General features: G+C 29.7%; 1 protein-coding gene across 1 annotated transcript in view; it reads right to left on the reverse strand.

Moving 5' to 3' along the window:
• LOC136990717 (fap1 adhesin-like) overlaps positions 1-19597 on the reverse strand; it is a 150942-nt gene that overhangs the window by 71133 nt on the left and 60212 nt on the right. The window contains exons 21-28 of the mRNA XM_067289137.1: positions 15299-15349; positions 15137-15187; positions 15004-15054; positions 10606-10656; positions 7895-7945; positions 7724-7774; positions 7533-7583; positions 4776-4826 (exon numbers count right to left, since the gene is read on the reverse strand). Coding sequence (XP_067145238.1) covers positions 4776-4826; positions 7533-7583; positions 7724-7774; positions 7895-7945; positions 10606-10656; positions 15004-15054; positions 15137-15187; positions 15299-15349 — 408 coding nt within the window. The remainder of the gene's footprint in view (positions 1-4775; positions 4827-7532; positions 7584-7723; positions 7775-7894; positions 7946-10605; positions 10657-15003; positions 15055-15136; positions 15188-15298; positions 15350-19597) is intronic.

Below are 19597 nucleotides of genomic sequence, written 5' to 3' on the forward strand. Positions count from 1 at the left end.
TATATTCAAATTCATTTAGTGAAGATATAAAATATTGTTGTAAACAGGTTATCTTCACTACTCTATAGGTACTGGTATATTATATACTAGACTCTTAACAACCTTTATGTCACCGGTAAAATATTTAATTATAAACAAACGTTTTCGACCGTAAAACTTCCGGTCTTCGTCGGGTTAAAAGTTCCGAGATTCGAATAACCGTCGTGTTCGGCGAACACGACGGTTATTCGAATCTCGGAACTTTTAACCCGACGAAGACCGGAAGTTTTACGGTCGAAAACGTTTGTTTATAATTAAATATTTTACCGGTGACATAAAGGTTGTTAAGAGTCTAGTATAAAATATTGTTTTGATGTAATCATTTTGTAAATGTCATCTTGTGTAATATTTTATAAAAGCCATCTGACATTGTTGACAATATTTAAAATATCCCAAGCACTATAATATATAAATAATAATCATCTTATAGTATTATCATCAAATAAAAAATATACATAATATATAAAATAGAAATGATATACATAATATATATAAAATAGAAACAGCTTTTTTAAAATAAGTTACATCATCTTCAACTATTATTTTTAAACATACAAAAAATGTATTAAAATAATAATGATAATGATAATGAATAAATCACTTGTTGTGCCAGTAGTAAGTGTCAAACCAAACAAAAATCTAGAAATATGTGACACATACACAAATAGCACATAACTTTATCAGTCTGGCATAGCATTAGGCATCAGTATATATTATAAGTTGAGGAGGATACACTCCAGCAACACCACCATAATAATGATAACATTTGATAATAAATAGTCTAAGGAATAAACATGCTACAATCATGCTCAAAAATTCTGAAACTCAAAGTTATTCTTTCATTTTTGAATTTAAATTAAAAAATAACCTAATATTAATTTATTCACTTAATTTAATTTTACTAAGAATTAATATAATTTGTAGTGGATTTTAACTTTAAGAATTCGTATAATTTATATTAAATTGAACTGGAGGTTTTTGCATTCTTCAGAAAAATTTTTCTGCTGGATCAGAAATGTGATTTAAATTAATTAAAGCTATCATTACATTTTACAAATCATCACTGTATGATAGCATATTATTATTATATATTTATTTTAAGTTTTATTTACTTAGATAAAATCAATAATAAATGTCAATAGATAAGATAAATATACTGCATCCAAGAGAAAGTTCACAAAAAAGACGTTAAAGAACATTTAAAGAAACATTTTTATGATCCTGCTAGCGCTTTCGCCAACATTCTATTGCAGGAGGCAGCTGTGACACCGAGCTGTCCGAGATGGTTGTATAGCACCAACATACCCTGCTTTGGAACCATGTGCTGATGCTTCGGTGCTGTGGGGAAAGGAACTTGGTGTATATTTGGGAGGCCCTCTTCACCACACTGCTTTCTCCGTGCAACTCTTCTACCCTTGAGTTGCCCGGAATTTGGATCAGTCTATACAAGCTGTTAAAAAACCTGCATTAGTCTTGTTACTTTACGCACTAAAGCGCACGCACGATGATGATTAATGTTTCTAAACTTTTTGCTAAAAACGGCTAATTGCCGATCCCAATTTCTGCATTGTAGGACGCAGGTGCAACGATGTGTCATAAATTTAAATTAATAATCTAAGTTTTGTATTATGTTCTAAACAACTAATGCTACTCTTGTTCTCTGCGCAGTATGGCGCATGCGCAATGTTGTTACACGTATTTTTAATTCTAATGCTTTATTTTTAAATTTGTTTTTTACCAAGTGGCTATTGCCATTTTTGTTCCAATTTGTTTGAAAATTTATTTCATTTCAATTCTGCCTGAAGACGATGTTTATAAATACATTGAAAGCACTAGCAGGATAATAAAAACGTTTCTTTAAATGTTCTTTAATGCCTTTTTTGTGAACTTTCTTTTGGATCAATAAAATTGTTGGCGTGACATCCAACCTTTTATTCAAGTTACTTAACAAGATGAGTACCGGAAATCGGATGTTCTTTTCTATGTTAAATCTACAAAAGCTGTGGCATAAGCTACATGCCCAGCTGGTCTTTCTACTGAGGTGTAGAGGCCATAACATAGTACCCAAGTGCATCACTATCAACTATAAGGCCTTTCCTTGGTGTCTACGAGGTGCTTTGGAGCAAATGGAAAAATCCCTCTTCTCGAAGTTAATCAAAGTGAATATACTGCATATTATACTTTATGAGTTTTGACCACTGCCATACAAATACTGAAGACAATATTTTATGAGATTATTATTAGAAAAAAAACAGTGCAAACTGAGACAGCCTGCAGTTCAAAAAGAGCTCTACATTCCAAAATTTATACAGTTTTTTATGTGGTGAGATATAAATGGTATAATTTATTATAAGCTCTTAGAGCCTAATAAAATCATAAAGTCTGATGTCTATTGTCGAAAATTACACCAAATAAACAAATGTCTTTCACAAAAATATCCACATCTAGTCAACCAGAAGTAAATTGTCTTTCACCAAAATAGTGAATGCTCACACACCAATTTGATAACATAACTTAAAAAATAAAACAACTGAACCAATAAACTTTAGATTATCTACCCTATTTATTCTTGGTTTAGCATTTTCCAATTTTCATTTATTCAAATTATTATTACAAAATCAATTAAATAGTAAAACACTTTGAAGTTTTGAAGTGAAGTATGATGTAACTTATCGAAATTGATGTTGGATGTCATGCCAATCTTTTACTTAAGAAAGAGAAGAAACTATCACAAAAAGCATTGAATACATATAAAGTTCTTAAGTTAACTTAACTTTAATTTAAATTCTTTACATTTGTTTATTCTAAATACAATTTTGTTCTAAAGGACTAAAGTCGTTAATTTTAGTTTGAAAAGTTTATTTGTGTTTATATCTGCCCGAGGACGACGTCTTATAATATGTCAAAAGCACTAGTGAATAAAGCGGTATTTATACATATTTAATGCCTTTTGTGATAGTTTCTTCTCTTTCTTAAATGATGTAACTATACAATCATTTTTGAAACAAAAAATATTTTTATACTGATGAAATTAACAGACATGAAATGTTGGAAAAAAGTAATTGCAAATGATAGAAATTACATTGTGTATAATAACAACACACTACAGATACAATACTATTTAATAAAAATTGTCATATGGTGTTATAAATACCATAACACAGTTTTCAATACAAACTAACTTGTTATGGTATAACACCATATAAATGTTATAAATGCCAAATTACAAACAGGACAATTTCCTGATAAAATATAAATTACACTGTTGACTAAATTAATACATTTTATTTTTTTTAAATTATCTTGTCTTTTCTCTCAAAAAAAGCAAAAACTCTGTTTAATCAAACAGATGTTTACTTGAGACTTTTGATTCAAAAGATTTTTGATCTAAGTACTCTTTGTCGTAGTAAACTATTCAAATTTATTCTAATGTGTTACATGTTAGCTCTATAAAGAAAAGAAGATCAACAAATGAATATCTGAATTAAACTATCTATTCATTATGTTATCAAGCTTTCTGGACTTTAATGACTTTTTATATTTAGTGATTCTCTGAAGAAGGAGAGAGAGTTTAAAAATATCTCAATAAAAGATATTTGTTTAGCTATTTTTAATTTTACTGATTTACTACAGAATACATTTTATGCTTTTTCTTTGTTCTTGGAATTAAGTAAATGCAAAGAAACAATAAACCATCTTTAAAGAATGTTTAATTTAATAATATTTAATAATCAAAAATTATTTTCATGTAATTATATTTTTCAAATTACAAAAATAAAAAATTTCACACACACTGTTTTTTGTATTTATCACATACTCTTTCAATATATACTCCAGAGCACAAAGCTTCAAAGATTATACACTATTCAGCATTGAATTTCTAAGTAGCTGTAAAGAATATTTATGTAAAATATATAAAATGTTCATATTTCCTGAGAATCCATTTACTGCAAAATCTAATGAAGCATAGTTTAGAAAGCTCTCAATAGTGTGTGCTCACTACAAAAAATTATCAATAATTAGGAGATTAAATACAACAGAATTTATCTAAAGACATAATTTACCCTAAAGGTTTAGTAAACTGAATTTGTATCAACTAGTCAACTACTTGAAGATAATTTCAAACCAAAGTATCTTATGTAGAAATTGTTTTACGTTAATACTGTATTTTTGTGGATTGTCCAGCATGTCAATCTATCCGGGAGTCTACGAAATCAAATATTTCCACATGGTAAAAACCGGCATGCCAGTTTATCCTGGGAAATGCCGACGTACTGTTTTAAGCGAGGTTATAGATCACTCTCTAGAAGGTGCATTAAAAAAACAAACGAGTTTTTATGCCAGTCATTCCACAAAAATATGGTACATTTAAACTAATAAGTTTAAAAAAATACAAACAATTTGTAAACTGTAAAAGTAAAATGATAAAGCAAAAACTTACAGACAAATTCTGTTAGAAATTAAATACTTTATGTAAGAGCTTTATGAAAGTATACTTTGTCATTGTAATTGAATCTTTAAATACTTCTGAAAATTTTGTTTAGTCTTCAAATATCAAAAACTAATTTAAAACAAATTGTTAATAAAATTTGTTTTTCGAAAAAAACAATATGATCTGTTTCTTTATTTAATCATGAATATCTAGAAAGGTATTAAACAAATAATGATGATGATAAACAAAATATTGTTTCTATAATTAATATGAATTAATTAACTATGATTTAAAATAGATTTACCTTCAGAAGATGTTACTTGATTTTCAACAGAACTCATCACATTTTCCAAAACTGAAAGAAATTCTTATTAATACTATAATTGGATTTAAATCATAGTTTAATGCAATATATTTATTTAATTCATAACTGAATATTAAAGAAAAATATAGAATTTGTTGACAAATTATAAACATAATTAAAAAAAAAATGTAAATAAATCTGCTTAAGTGTTTATGAAATTAATGTTTAATAGTAATATCATTTTTCACATTTAGGCTGTCAGATGAGCGTGAAAATGCACAGACAGAAAAGCAATCATCAGATGAACACTATTTTTCACAGAGTGCTTTGGTAATCAGTTTCATTTCAGATGCATTTATGTCAACATGGATCTCATAGATTGTGATGAGCAGTTTTTTATTACATAGAGACATATTTAAAACAAAAGAAAACTATGTAGGGAATATTAAGTATGTCCTATTCATCATAACTGGCTTTCCTTTTTCTTATAAGGTTCAAATGAAGTTTCGCTCAATTCTGGCCCCTCACTAATTTGTACAATAATTTTACTAATATCCATGTCCATTTTTTAGAATATGCAAGTACTGTACACCCTTTGGTGAAACGATGCCAACCTGGCACTTCATGGAAACAATGTTAACATGTCATTTTTCATGCTCGTCTGACGACTGTAGGCTTAAAGTGTATCTCCTAGTGCGCAACAGTCATGCAACATCATGAGATTATTGCAGACGATCAGGCAGCCCATCCATGCCACACAACATGATTTTTCGTGCCTGCATCTGTCTGACCGCACCCATATATTTTATGCAATCCCACGACATTCGTAAAAAACGATGAATGTGAAATCGTGCTCATCTGACATTAGTCTTAACAACAAAATGATAAAGATACATCTAGTTATGAATTGCTTACATTTATTTCATGTTTGAAATAAATCTAAAGCATAAATAAATATATATATATTTGTTGAAAATGAATTAAATTTACATTATTAAATACACAATTATTTCATTTTTGTAATAAATATAACATTTATTTCAAAAATGAAATAAACATTACTAAAAAATATATTTAAAATAATTATGTTGGTTTACAAAAAAGTGTAATTATACTTAATGGATATTTTGCTATTTTAAATATTATTTTGATATATTTAAACTGTTAATAAAATTAAACTTAAAAACTTTTTATTCAATGCCAATAATTTACTGTAGAACAATTGATATATAAAAGCCAACACAGAAGAGAAACAGGTAGCCCTAAGTTACGAACCATCCCTCCATCACATATACAGGAGGATGGCCAATGATTTAAACATATGCATAGCATACAAAAAGAAACCCATCATGTTCTGCCTTTTGTCTAATGCAAAAAATGACACTGAGGACACAAGAGCACCTAGAGTTTACCGCATCCCACTACAGGATGACAGGTTCAACAGGATTTTAATGTACATTGGTTCCACACACAGATCATTACAAGCCCAGTTACGAGATCACAAGTATGACGCGGCAAAAGGAAACGTCAATACGACCCTGGCCCGATATGCCACCAAGCTGGGAATTTATCCCTGACGGGAGGAGGCTACCCTAATACACAGGGTATTTGACAGACAACACATAAGAACATTAGAGGCCACAGAAATCTACAGGGCTGACATAAGAGAAGCATGCATCAACACGGATTACATTCCCGTACCAAATGCATGGAAGTATTATTTAGATTCATAAAGGAATATATGTTGCTTAATATATGTCACAGCTGTGTTCAAACTGATTTTTAAAAATTATGTGTACAATGCAACATTCTATAAATAGAACAGTTATTTTCGTTTGACTTTTCCCGACGAAGGCCGATTAAGCAGTGGCCGAAAACGTTCGAATGTTGAATTTGGATGTTTTGCTGGAAATTTGACATTTAGGTGAGAGTCTAGAACTATTGATATTTTATATTTATATAAATTAAAGTTCTACTGAATTCTTTACAATGTAACTTTGTTTAAATTTATTAATTATTAAATAAAATATCCAATATTAACAATGTAGTTGTTACAAACATTTTTATATAAATATCCAAAATTCTGATACTTTAGTAATAAGCCAAACAATTGCCAGATTAAATCAGGCTACTTTATCCCACTATTATTTTGAATTAAATTCAAAATAATTTGGTACTAGAGGTAAATGTTAGGTATCTTCTCTTATTAAATTAAATAATTATTTAATAAATAGTTTAAAATATTCTGGAAAAAAAGAATCATTCCACAGCAGGACTTGAACCTGTAACTCTTGCTTACTATGCATAAGCAGGTACCTCCATCCAACCTTTTTTTCCAGACATATTTGATTTAGATATAATCATTGGACAGAGGTCTGGGTAGCTAACTGGCAATGCATCTACATGGTAAATGGGAGCTGCAGGTTTGAGTTCAGCTCTGGGCCGATTCTTTTCTCGCAGAATATTCTAAATTATTTATTAAATTTAATAAGAGAGGGTGCCTAACACCGACCTCTATTACTAAATTATTTCAAATTTGATTTAAAATAATAGCGATAACATAGAACGATTTAATCAGTCTACTTCATTACTATCATTTTTTACCATTACAATCCAGCAATCATTTGGCTTCTTACAAACTTTTTGAATGTATTCTTGTAATTTAGTTTATCAATAATAATATTTATTTAATTTTATTTATTAAAAATATATATATATATATATATATATATATATATATAAGTCTTGAAAACTGACCTTTTGTTGTTGCAACTTGATCCTCTACTGAAGTAATTATATTTTCTAATGCTAGAAAGATTTAATGAAAGATTCAAATGTAATTTAATTTTCTTTATCTTAACTTACAATTTTACCAATTAATTTATAAAATAAAATTAAAAACAATATTTAATTCAGAAATTTTACAAATGAACTTAATTCGAAATTACTTTCGGCAGCCATTACTTCATTTTCAACCAAACTGATAACGCTTTCTACCACTGAAAAATCATACATCATATAAAAATTATTTACTAAAGCTAATATGCACTACAAAATATTTAATAATTAATCAAATTAAATTAAAAAATCTTCTAACATTGCATTAAGTTTGAAATTACCTTCAGATGATGTCACACAATCATCCACTGACTTAACGATGTTTTCTAACACTGAATAAAAAAGTACAAATTACATTTTACTTTTGAAATCTTCAATATATTTATAAATACATTTTTCTTTCATAATTAATTATAATAGCATTATTTTTTTATTACTAGAAAAATATATGAAGACAAATCATATTTTTAAGAATACAGGTAAACCACGTATAACACAAGAGTTATGTTCCAAAAAATTGCCGTGTTATACAAAACAAAGAACTAGTACGAAAAGGGGGGTTAGGTTCCAAAAATTAAAAACCATGCTGTTATATTTTCATAATTAAGATAAATATCTTTATTAAAATTTTCTTAAAAAGTGATACATATTTACAGTAGAGCATCATTTATCCGAAAGCCGATCAACCAAAATGTCGGTTAACCGAAGGCTTTCCGGTCGGACTGCGTCGTGCCGAATCGAACATTTTTGATACTAGATTAACTTCTAAAGTATAATTTTTTTTTGTTTTTATATTTTTTCACTATATTTATTTTGTTTGTACAAAATAAAGAAATAATTTTTAACGATACAATAGCCACGATTATCATTATAAAAATTTTCGTTAGGCTTAAAATCGAAGAAAATTCGATGCGAAGCGACACGCAACAAAAAAAAATTTCAACATGGGATAGGTTAATATATTTTTTTGTACATAATCGGTTAACTGAAAAATAATTTATCCAAACAACTCCAGTCCCCAATTGATTCAGATAAACAACGCTCTACTGTAATATAAATTAAACAACACCAAAAGCAGAAGCGTCAAGATCTGGCAACACCGAAACAAGTTTCAAGAAGGACCACGTGTATGGACAGAAGGCGAAAAAAGAAAACTTACATACTGTACTAATAATTCACAAAAATTATGCAGGAAGATCTGAGAGTACATACGTGCTCGAATGAAAAATATCAAAGGAGGTATCTTTTGCACTTAAAAGCTTTATCACGTTTATTAAATCTGTTGTAAGGGAATTTCCCTAATTTCAAATTAGATAAAGTTCGCTTTTAGTTCGTTTTTATCACATTTCGTGTCGTACGAGGGTTTTACCCAATTCTCGAACCGTATTAGAGCGAATCCGTGCTATAGAAGTGCCGTGTTATACGGGAGTTACCTGTATTTTAAAAATTGAATAAAATAATAGTGTAGACCAAATTTAGTCTATGCACTTATTTATTAAAAAATCTCAGATAATTAATGATTCTTTAAAAAGTTCAAATATGAAAATATTCATATATAAAAATATATAAGACTTATATAACTGAAAATATTATAAATAGAAATTAAAACTTATGTTTATCATTTATAATGTTTTAGGTACAGTATACATATTAATTTAATGCTTTCTTTCAAGCATCTTTATTTAACCAAAGATCTGTTAACACTTTATGTCCAATATATCTGATCATGTCAGAAATATCTTTAAAATAAATATAGATAAACAAGCCACTAAACTTCATTCAATTGATCTAAGTGATGCCTCTTTGCGTGAGCACACAATAGATAACTATATATTCAAAACAAAACTAATTTTTTAAATGTTTATATAAAAAAATTTTAATTTACTATATTTCCTATCTTATAAAATATACTTTTTCCAAAGTTCCATTTTAAAAAACACAGTCTAGTAAGAAAATACCTAAGAGGATGCAGTTACAAATATCAAAAAATTGTCCCAATTTTGATACAGAGGTTCTTACATCAACAAAAGTCAAGTATATATAATTATAAATTGTGTTACATAGAAGAAAATAAGCAACAATAATAATTATATATAAAAAATTGATGGTCACCAGTCTGAAGTATGCCATTCTATATATTAGCAAGGTCGAGGCCGAAGTTTTAAATGCGAAAACGTGTACGCCGGACGTTCGGTGCCACTTTCCCGTAAGCCTAGAAGTTTGGCAATGGTGTTTGGAAAGTCGGCAGAATCGCGCTCGACATTCCAAATGCCATTGTCAAACTTCTAGGCTTACGGGAAAGCGGCGCCGAACGTCCAACGTACACGTTTTCGCGTTTAAACTTTGGCTTCGACCTCGCTATTAGTTTCATTTGTTTCCAAGTTCTAAATGCTATTTAAAATATTTGTTTCTCTGTTTACTGCTATAAACAAACCATCAGTTTAATAATTTCAGCCAAACAAACCACAAAATATGTTAAAATAAGAATTACGATGGCAATACATGTTGAAAGTCTTTGCTAAAATAATTAAAAATGAAAATTCCATCCAATAAATGTAGTCCTTCTGTACTCTATTGAAATTTCATATCAACTCTTTAAACCACCTAAATGCTGTTGCAAATGATGAAACATTTTCACTAAGTGCCTCCTTCAACATTTTGTATGATTAAGTGACTGTTTTCTTAAGGCAATAACAAAATTTCAACTCAGCACACTACTCTTCTTTTATCTTAGCCACTACAGAGTCAAAAGTGGATATAACATCACTTTCACACATTTTTATGCTAAAAAGGTAATCAGTAACAAACATTTTTTCACCACACCGAATCAGAAGACAGTGGTCTTTTTAATTACAATGGACATTTTACAAACATCACATCATTACTTCACTAAAGTTGCCATCTTATTCTCTTTTTGACACCCCTCATATTAATGCTTGCTTATAAATTAATGAATAACTAAGTATGATTATTATTTTTATTTCATAATTACCTTCTGTTGCCATTTCCTTATCTTCGACTGTGTTAACAATATTTTTTATCACTAAAAAAAAGTAGATATGTTTAATCATATTAAAATTTATGATTTAAAAAATTCTAATTAAACATTACATTATCTAATAAACAATCCCTGACATTTCTATTTTACATTAAAAATATTCTATCATGTTTTTGTTAAATAAAATTGGAAAATTTTTATGTAATTTCCATCTAGACAGCTTTCTCTGCCTTAATTCAAATCAGCATCACAGAAATTTCAATATATCCTTTCACAGGTGCAAAACATTTCTCTACCACTATTGTTATGTTCTACTTTTTCCAAACTACTACATTAGTTAAATTACAAAATTTTGTAACTAATTTTAACATAAAGTTAATTATTTTTATTATCTAAGTAAAATTTTATTATTCGATTGAAATTATCATAATAAACAAACTTTAAACATCCGTAAGCCCAATATTTATAGTAAATCCAAATGATTGCTAGTTTAGATAGGGCTATATCGATGCTGCTATTAATAATTAAATGAGAAGTAATCATTACAATTAAATTAATATTTATTAATTAATTTAGAAGATTCTAGAAGAAAAGAATTGATTCAGACTGTACTGTGGTACTGTAACCTGAAACTGCTGCTTACTATATGGATAAATTGCCAGTTACGCTACCCAGACCTCTATCTGATCTTTGCTTCCATAACTTTTAATTTAGATATAACCTTACTGATTACTTACAATGTACAATGCCAACGGGAGCCAACTGAGCATTTAATTATTAATAGTAGCAGTAACATAGCCCAATCTAATCTGGCAATCATTTGATTTTAATAAACAAAATTTGTTTGGTTAAAAATAAGAACAACACTACATCTTTCTCCATTATATTAAATTTATTTTGTTTAATGTAAAAAAAATTAGAATTTATAATTAGTTTAAAAATTGATATTTTACAAAACTGTTTAGATTTACTTTAAAGAGGAAAAACCAACACTATAGTATATTTTTATAATATATTGAAATACAATGTATAGTGTATTATAATATATTGAGATATCATTATAATGTGTGTTCCTGTGAATGAGGGGTTAATCTGTGGGGTGATCTAAATGGTCACATTGAGAAGAGGAAGAAAGCAGAAAGAAGAGTTTTTGGGCAGAGGAGTGTGGGAGAAAGGAATGGAGAAAGAGAAAGACTAGTCGATCGTGCAGTGGCTTTTGACCTTGTGCTAGTTAATACCTACTTTGAAAAAAAGTGAATCAGCTGATTACATACATGAGTGGGGATAGATCCAGCCAGATCAATTTTTTTCTTATGCCACAAGAGACATCTTAGTGAAATGAGAAGCAATAAGGTGTTAAATGGAGAAAGCATTGCTGCACAACATAGAGTTCTTCTGGTGAATTGTGACTTGCTTACGGGCCATTGTATGAATTGTGTTAGCCGGATTGAGCAAAGAATTAAATGGTGGAGATTGAAAGAGGAGAAATTGAAAAAAGAGTTTAAGGTAAAAGTGCTGAAAGAAATTCAGTTCCTGAATGATGTGCAAACATAGTGGCTGCTGAAGAGTAATTGCATTTTGAAAGTAGGAGAAGAGGTTTTGGGAAAAACTTTGGGAAAGAGGTCACTAGAAAGAAAGGAACTTTGGTGGTGGAATGCTGAGGTACAATCTGCAGTTAAACAAAAAAAAAGAGGCAAAGAAAATGTGAGATCTGAGGGGAAGGCCTGAAGATAAAGAAACTTACCTTTTGGCAAATAAAATGACTAAAAAGGCAGTGGCTATTGCAAAAGCAAAGGCTTTAGAAGAGGCTTATAAAGTTTTCGAAAGGAAAGGTGGGGAAAGGCAGCTGATGAGAATTGCCAAAGCAAGGGATAAGGCATCAAAAGATTTTACCTCTATTAAACTGATTAAAGATGATAAAGGAGTAGTATTACAAGATTATGAAAGGGTCAAGAAAAGATGGAAATTGTATTTTAGGGACTTATTGAATGAGGAAAACCCCAAAACTACATACAAGGATGGAGAAGCAAATGAAGGAATGTTGCAAGATATTAGTAGAGAAGTGGAAAGGGTGCTTAGGAAAATGAAGATGGGGAAAGCAGTAAGTGCTGATCAGATTCCGGTTGAGGCTTGGAGAGATTTGGGAAGGAGGGGGATTGATATTCTTTGGGACCTTATGAAGAAATTCTGGCAGCAAGAGAAGATTCCAGATGAATGGAGGAAGAGTATTCTTGTGCCAATCTTTAAAGGTAAAAGAGATGTACAGGATTGTGAAAACTACAGAGGTATAAAGTTACTGTCCTATACCATGAAGATTTGGGAGAAAATTGTAGAAAGAAGAATTAGGCAGGAATCAGATTGGAGAGGAACAGTTTGGTGTTATGCTGGGAAGGAGTATGACTGATGCTATCTTTGCTTTGAAACAACTGATGGAAAGGCACGGGGAAATGCAAGAAGATTTATTATACAAATTGTACAAATCGGTTGTTAGACCTGCAATATGGGGCTGAGTCATGTGCAATAACAAGAAAGAAAGATGGAGATGCAGAGATGAGAATGTTGAGATGGATGTGTGGAGTGTAAAGAAAGGATAGAATAAGGAATGATTTTATTAGAGGCTCTGTTAAGGTGAGCCCCTTGAGTAAAAAGATGCAAGAATGTAGGTTGAGGTGGTTTGGCCACATAGAGTGAAGAAGTGAAGATTATGTTGGAAGGAAGGTTGGAAAGCTGGTAGTAAAAGAAAAGAGAAAAAGAGGAAGACCAAAGCTGCATTGGAAAGATAAGGTGTTGGAAGACTTGAATCAGTGGGACTTAAGAGAGAAGAAGCCCTTGACAGGAAAAAATGGAGGAAACATATTAGAGAAGGAAACACCAACCCCATATAAACATGGGAAAAGGTGAAGACAAAGAAGAAGAAAATTGAGATACCATGTATTATATACTATTCAAAAATACTATAGAGAAATTTTCAAAAATGCACATATTTTAAAATAATTAAACAGAATAAATTAATAAAAGCTACTGCTAGACTAAGGCAACTAAAACTTTACCGAAATGTTTTTGGCTTTCTTGAAGCCATTATTAACTATGTAAATGGAACAATTTCAACATTCAAATAGAATTTCATTCTATGTTCAAATGTTTAAATTATCACAATCTAATAGTACCTCTGTCTTGTTTAAAATAATGCTGAATTTTACAGTTGTGAGGTCCAGCACATAGTCCAAACACTTAAATCCATTCCTCTAATAATATTATAAAATAATATTTTCAATTTGTTTACTTTCAGAAATTATGAGTAACTTTGAACTTTGAAATAATAACTGTCAGGAAGAAGTTTGCATTGTCTGATCCAAAATAATGAAGATTCCAAATCAACAAACATCTATGACTGGAATCGAATTGAACATTGTCAAATTATCAACATAGATGATTTTACATGACTAAGACGGTCTCTAATTTCAAAGACAAGGGACCAAATCTATAAAATCATGTCTCAAGGGCAAAGGATTGTTTACATTTTCTTAGATCATTTAAACAAAAAGATATTCCATGTGTCAAGGACAAGAGGTGTCTTTTTATTTAAATTAAAGAGTTCTACCAAATGCTCCTTTGTAAGCCAGATGATTTAGTTTTCTCTGTCCTGCTGTGTGTTTCTTTGGATATTTCAAGATTTTACCATTATCATCAACACTTCCATCTTCATCACACTTTCTTCAAAATGAGTTTGTATGTCCCTTTCTGACAGACTATTTGTGAGTCATCTGACAAACTTTACTGTGAATCACATATATTCTGAGCTTTTCCAGGAGGATGACTAATTTCCTGTTGAACTGGATGCCAGAACTATTGTAAAAATTGTGTGTTTCTAATCTGATGTTCTCATTGGGTAAAGTAAGTACTGTACCCAATAAGAACATCTCAATCTCAATAAATGGTTTCATTATGCAAAAATGAGTCATCCTTCAACCCAAGCTAATACACACATTTAATATCCCTTCCATTTGCATTGTCCAGTCAAAATCTTACAGTTTAAATTTAAACACCTTTCATTTAGATATTGAACTGTGACTGAAAACCAATGATTCACCCAGAATTTTAAGATATAATATTTTGTGAGCAACTTAATCTATAAAAAAATGAAAGTAAATTAAATTATTCTTCTAAACAAGAGAATAATAACTCCATATTTTTGCGTTCTAAGCAATGGAAGATAACTTCAATTATGACATCTACTTCACAGAGCCACATGAAAATGCAATTCAGAAATGTATATTAATATTAAGAATGCACACAAATAAAGAAATATTAATTCATTAAGCAACTTTCTTTCATTCTAATTTTCCATATGAAAATAACAAACTATATTATAACCATTTTAACTTAGATTACCTTCTTCAGTTGTTATCTGATCTTCAGCTGAATTAACAACATTTTCTAACACTTAAAAACAAAAGCAATGTTTATTAAATTAAAGCATAATTATTAATAAAATCATTATAAGTTATTTAAATAAAAAAATTACCTTCAGTAGCTGTTATTTGATTTTCAACTAAATTAACAATATTTTCCAACACTAAAATGTTTATAGTTCATAAATTAATAAAGTATAATGAAATAAACCTCAAAATTTAAATTATTAATTAAGAATTTCTAAATTGTAACTATAATAGTAGTATGATTTTACCTTCATTAGCAGTAACTTTATTTTCAACTGAAGTTACAATATTATCAAGTACTGAAAAATATATTTAAATGATAAGCACAACAAGTTTTATAGGCTTTATAATGTTAAAATAAAAATTATTATATTTTGGTTGTTGTTTAATTTTAATAAACTTAGTAATTAAAAAATTAATTATATGTCTTACTTTTAAATAAACTTTAAATATAATATATATAAATTATATCAAACTTTATTTCACTTTTTTTCATTACAAGAATTTTAATGCAGCTAATTAAATAATCAAAATAAAATTCTTAACTATGTATGAAAATGGTTTGAAGTCCTTTCATTATTTATAATTATTACCTATATAAGGATATTTATATTATGCTACAGATAAAGTATATTGTTTAAAAATGTAAAAATACCACTACACCTAATGACATGCTGACATAATGACAATGTTTACATTGAGGCATCACAGATAAAAAATATAGCATTTGAACAAATGACATCTTTGCTTCGACAGCACGACGACACTAGTTTACTTCTCCATTATCGTCTAAATTTTAATAAGATTAGTACACAGTGAGTATCAAAACTGTTATTGTTTAAGCAATGTGACATTTAAAGCTGAAACTTATCTTAACATTAATCAATATCACACCTTCCCTACATTTTCCAGAAAAACTTTATTGGAAACAAATATTTTCTTCCTATTTTATAGACCTGTTTCAGATACTACACTTTCAAATTAAACAATTTACTGAGAATTCCAAAATTGAAATGTTCCAACATTTAAAATGATATTTTTTGAAAATCAAATAAACTAATACATCAAATTAAATAAAGATAATTAGATATGTAAATGTATAAAATTATATAAACAATATTTAAAATAAATGAGCAATTGTTTATTGTGACATTGTTACAATTCTCTAAGCTGCAATTTTTAATCATCTTTTAATTTTAAAAAAAATCACAACTTCCAGTCCAAACCAGAAATACACACAGGTATCCCTTGTATAACATCATAGTTACATTCTGAAAAAGTGCCATGTTATGTGAATCTGTCCTACACAAAACAAAGGAATAATGCAAAACATGGGGTTAGGTTCCAGATGTTAGCAAAAGTATACTATGCTTTTTCATTACTAAGAGAAATATGTTCATTAAAGCAATCAATAATTTATTTCTAATCAACAATCACAACTAAAAATACTGTATTACAAGTAATTATTAATTTTAGTTAATAAGGGCATTTTCTTTTTACAAAGTATCATCACTGACTCGGTATTTTTGTCAATCTTGACCGAAAGACCCGGCAACATTTTCATATTTTATATTTTTACCGTAAAATTTTTTTATCGATTACAAAATGTTATTATGTTATTAATGTTGGGTCGGTCGAGTACCCAGTGACATTTTTCCAGAATTTGTGTTCAAATACCAAGATACTGCCATATTTCATTTGTCATTTTTATAAATGAAGTAATCATTCATAGGTAAGTAATACCTATGGTTAAAAAAAAGTTTAATAACACTTACCTAAAAATATTTAAATAAACTTTACTACATACGAAGATTAATCTATAAAAAGAAAACACGGTGACAGTTTTAAGGGCTAAAGTTTGAAAGCAACGACAATGACACCTAGTTGATAAGAAAATTAGCAATTTTTTCTTCCTTGTCCTATCAGTTTTTGTTAAAGTAAACCTGACAAAAGGCACAAAATAATTTGAAAATTTCAATATTCTAAAATCCATGGGTAAAGTTGAGATGACACTTGCTTACTTAAATAAACAGATTAAAAAAAACTGAATAATAAAGTTTACACTTAAAAATTATGAAATTTTGTATAGAGGATTTCCAAAACCATGTTAGAGTGCAACCAAAAAGTCATGTTGTATGGGGGACATCCCCAATTTTCCTACCATGTTAGAGCGAAACCGTGTAAAAGTACCGCACTGTATGAGGGATACCTGTATGTAGTTACTTGGAGTATCTGGCCCCTAAGCTTTCCATATTTAGTCTGTATTTTAGAAGTGTCTTGCCTCCGTACTTCATACTTCTCCTGATAACAACTGAATCATGCTGTAATCTAACTAACTCCATACTCAAGAAAATTATTGAATTAGAATCCTGTGACTTCCAGATTAGACCAGAAATTTGTATATAGTTAATTAGGGCCTCTGGCCCTAAGCTCTCCAGATCTGGTCTTGATTTTAATCTATATAACTCAATTTTCAAGATTAACAAAGGACATACTGACGGATGACAATGGGAATGTATGGGTCTCAATTATAACTCAAAATTAAAATAGAAACATTGAATAAAAATAATGATCAACAACAAAACATGTGCATTAGATGTTATATAACTCAATAACAGTAAATCTTTAATTAGACACTTGTGTACAATTGCCAAGTGTAACACTGTTGTGGGAGTTGATGATGAAAGTTGCCAGGTGACCAACAAGATCTTTCTTTCTTTATTGTTAATGCAATCCCATTTAGCTTTAGCACAAAAGATCTTCAAGGCCTCTAAAGTTCTTAATTTCTAGTTATCAAACTCCCTTCATATAATTTTTGCTTCATCCCAACATGGTGACGCCTTAGGCTCACTGGCTTAGTGCACTAGTGCTGTAACAAATGTAATTTTAGAGATGCCGTATCTGTGTTCCTTTATTTGTTGGGTCAATAATCTATTTGTTGATACATGTTAGCTTTTTGTTAGATCTGTTGTCTGTAACTAGAATCAAGTATACCCCAGGACTCTGGCTACTACAACTTTGTCTTTGCCATTTGTTAACAATTTAAATAGAATTACATTTATATGTGATGTGCATGTTTACGTATTTAGCAATCCTTTTATACACAAAGAACAGTCAGGGATCATGGACTATTATAGGGCATTTCTGACTGTGTATTGAATAAAATTTTATTGATTAGGTGCTAGTTTTTAAGGTTGTATCTACACTCTAAGCCATGTTAGAGATAAATTTTGGAATGTAGCAATGTGCTGCTGTGATGCTTTTTTATACATTTTAACTCCCAAAGTGTGCTTCTAATGTCAGAGCAATGACTGTAAGCTCTCCTAACTAAAGATCTAAATGTCCCTTTTTTATAATTATGCAGGTCATTTGATGTAGTGAAGATGAAAAAGGAGTTATGGGTTGGTTTGCAATACACCTGTGTTACTAATTGTCCATTTTTTTGACAAGGTTAAGAAATAAATAAAGAAAAACTTGAATATTAATGCTTCGGTCGAACTTTAATGTTAATCCATACTAATTGTAATTAAATGCCCGTAACACCTCCTCTATGTTTGGTTTAGACTTCTAGATAATAAAAATATCATCAATGTATTACACATATAATGGATACTTGTAAGAATTTCTCTATTGCTTTACCTTCCAGGTTTCTAATTAACAACTCACATAGATCCTCAAATGGAGCTCCCCATTAAAACACCACATTTCTGTATTTATGTTTGATTGTTAAAAGTGAAAAAAGGAGAGTAGCATAGTCTATCTGTTAAGTCTAATATTTGCAATGGTGTTTATGTGCATCAGATACTATTTGAAATAGAATATCCCTCAAGATGCAGAAACAAGGCCCCAGTCTAACATAGAAACAAATCCAAAGACTGTTAGGTGTTCACAGTCTGTTAACACAATTTTTTCCAATTTTACCAGCTGATACCAGTTGTTGAGGATTGGTGATGGTGTATGTATATTCTACAAAGTTTTCTGCTAATATGTGATGCATATACTTGTATGATACATGCATATCTGACTTCTTAAAAAATCTGGTTCATTGGTAATGATTTGAAGTAACTCATTAGCAACTACAACAGAATGCTCATTCTACTCTGGTAGAAGCAGCTGTGGAACAAATTTTGCCACGACATGTTTCAGGCCAAAATCTTGTGTCAAAATCTTGGACACAGTAGTTTTTGGAATTCCCAAATAAGCTTCTAGTTTTTCACTGCCAATCACCAATCTTCGTTGATTGCAGCATGTACACAATTCAACATTACCAAATGTTCTGCTTGTTGCAGGCCTTCTAGAACTTGGATCACTTTGAACAAATTCTCAGCAATCTTTGAAGTGCTTGTGCCACATGTTTATTTGCTCTGCACTCATTGCATTATCCTCAAAAGCCTTCTGAATCATCCAAATAGTTTTCATGGAGTAGACCAGCTCATTTAACAGCATCTAATGCCCCACTGACTTGTACAGTGAAGTCATCTTTGTTCATGCAGGTACATTCCAGTCCATTCTCCTTTGCTACCAAGTTACACCGATGTCATACAAAC

The sequence above is a fragment of the Centruroides vittatus genome, unplaced genomic scaffold (genome assembly GCF_030686945.1).
Source record: "Centruroides vittatus isolate TY-2023 unplaced genomic scaffold, ASM3068694v2 contig_134, whole genome shotgun sequence".
In the NCBI taxonomy this organism is placed as follows: domain Eukaryota; kingdom Metazoa; phylum Arthropoda; class Arachnida; order Scorpiones; family Buthidae; genus Centruroides; species Centruroides vittatus.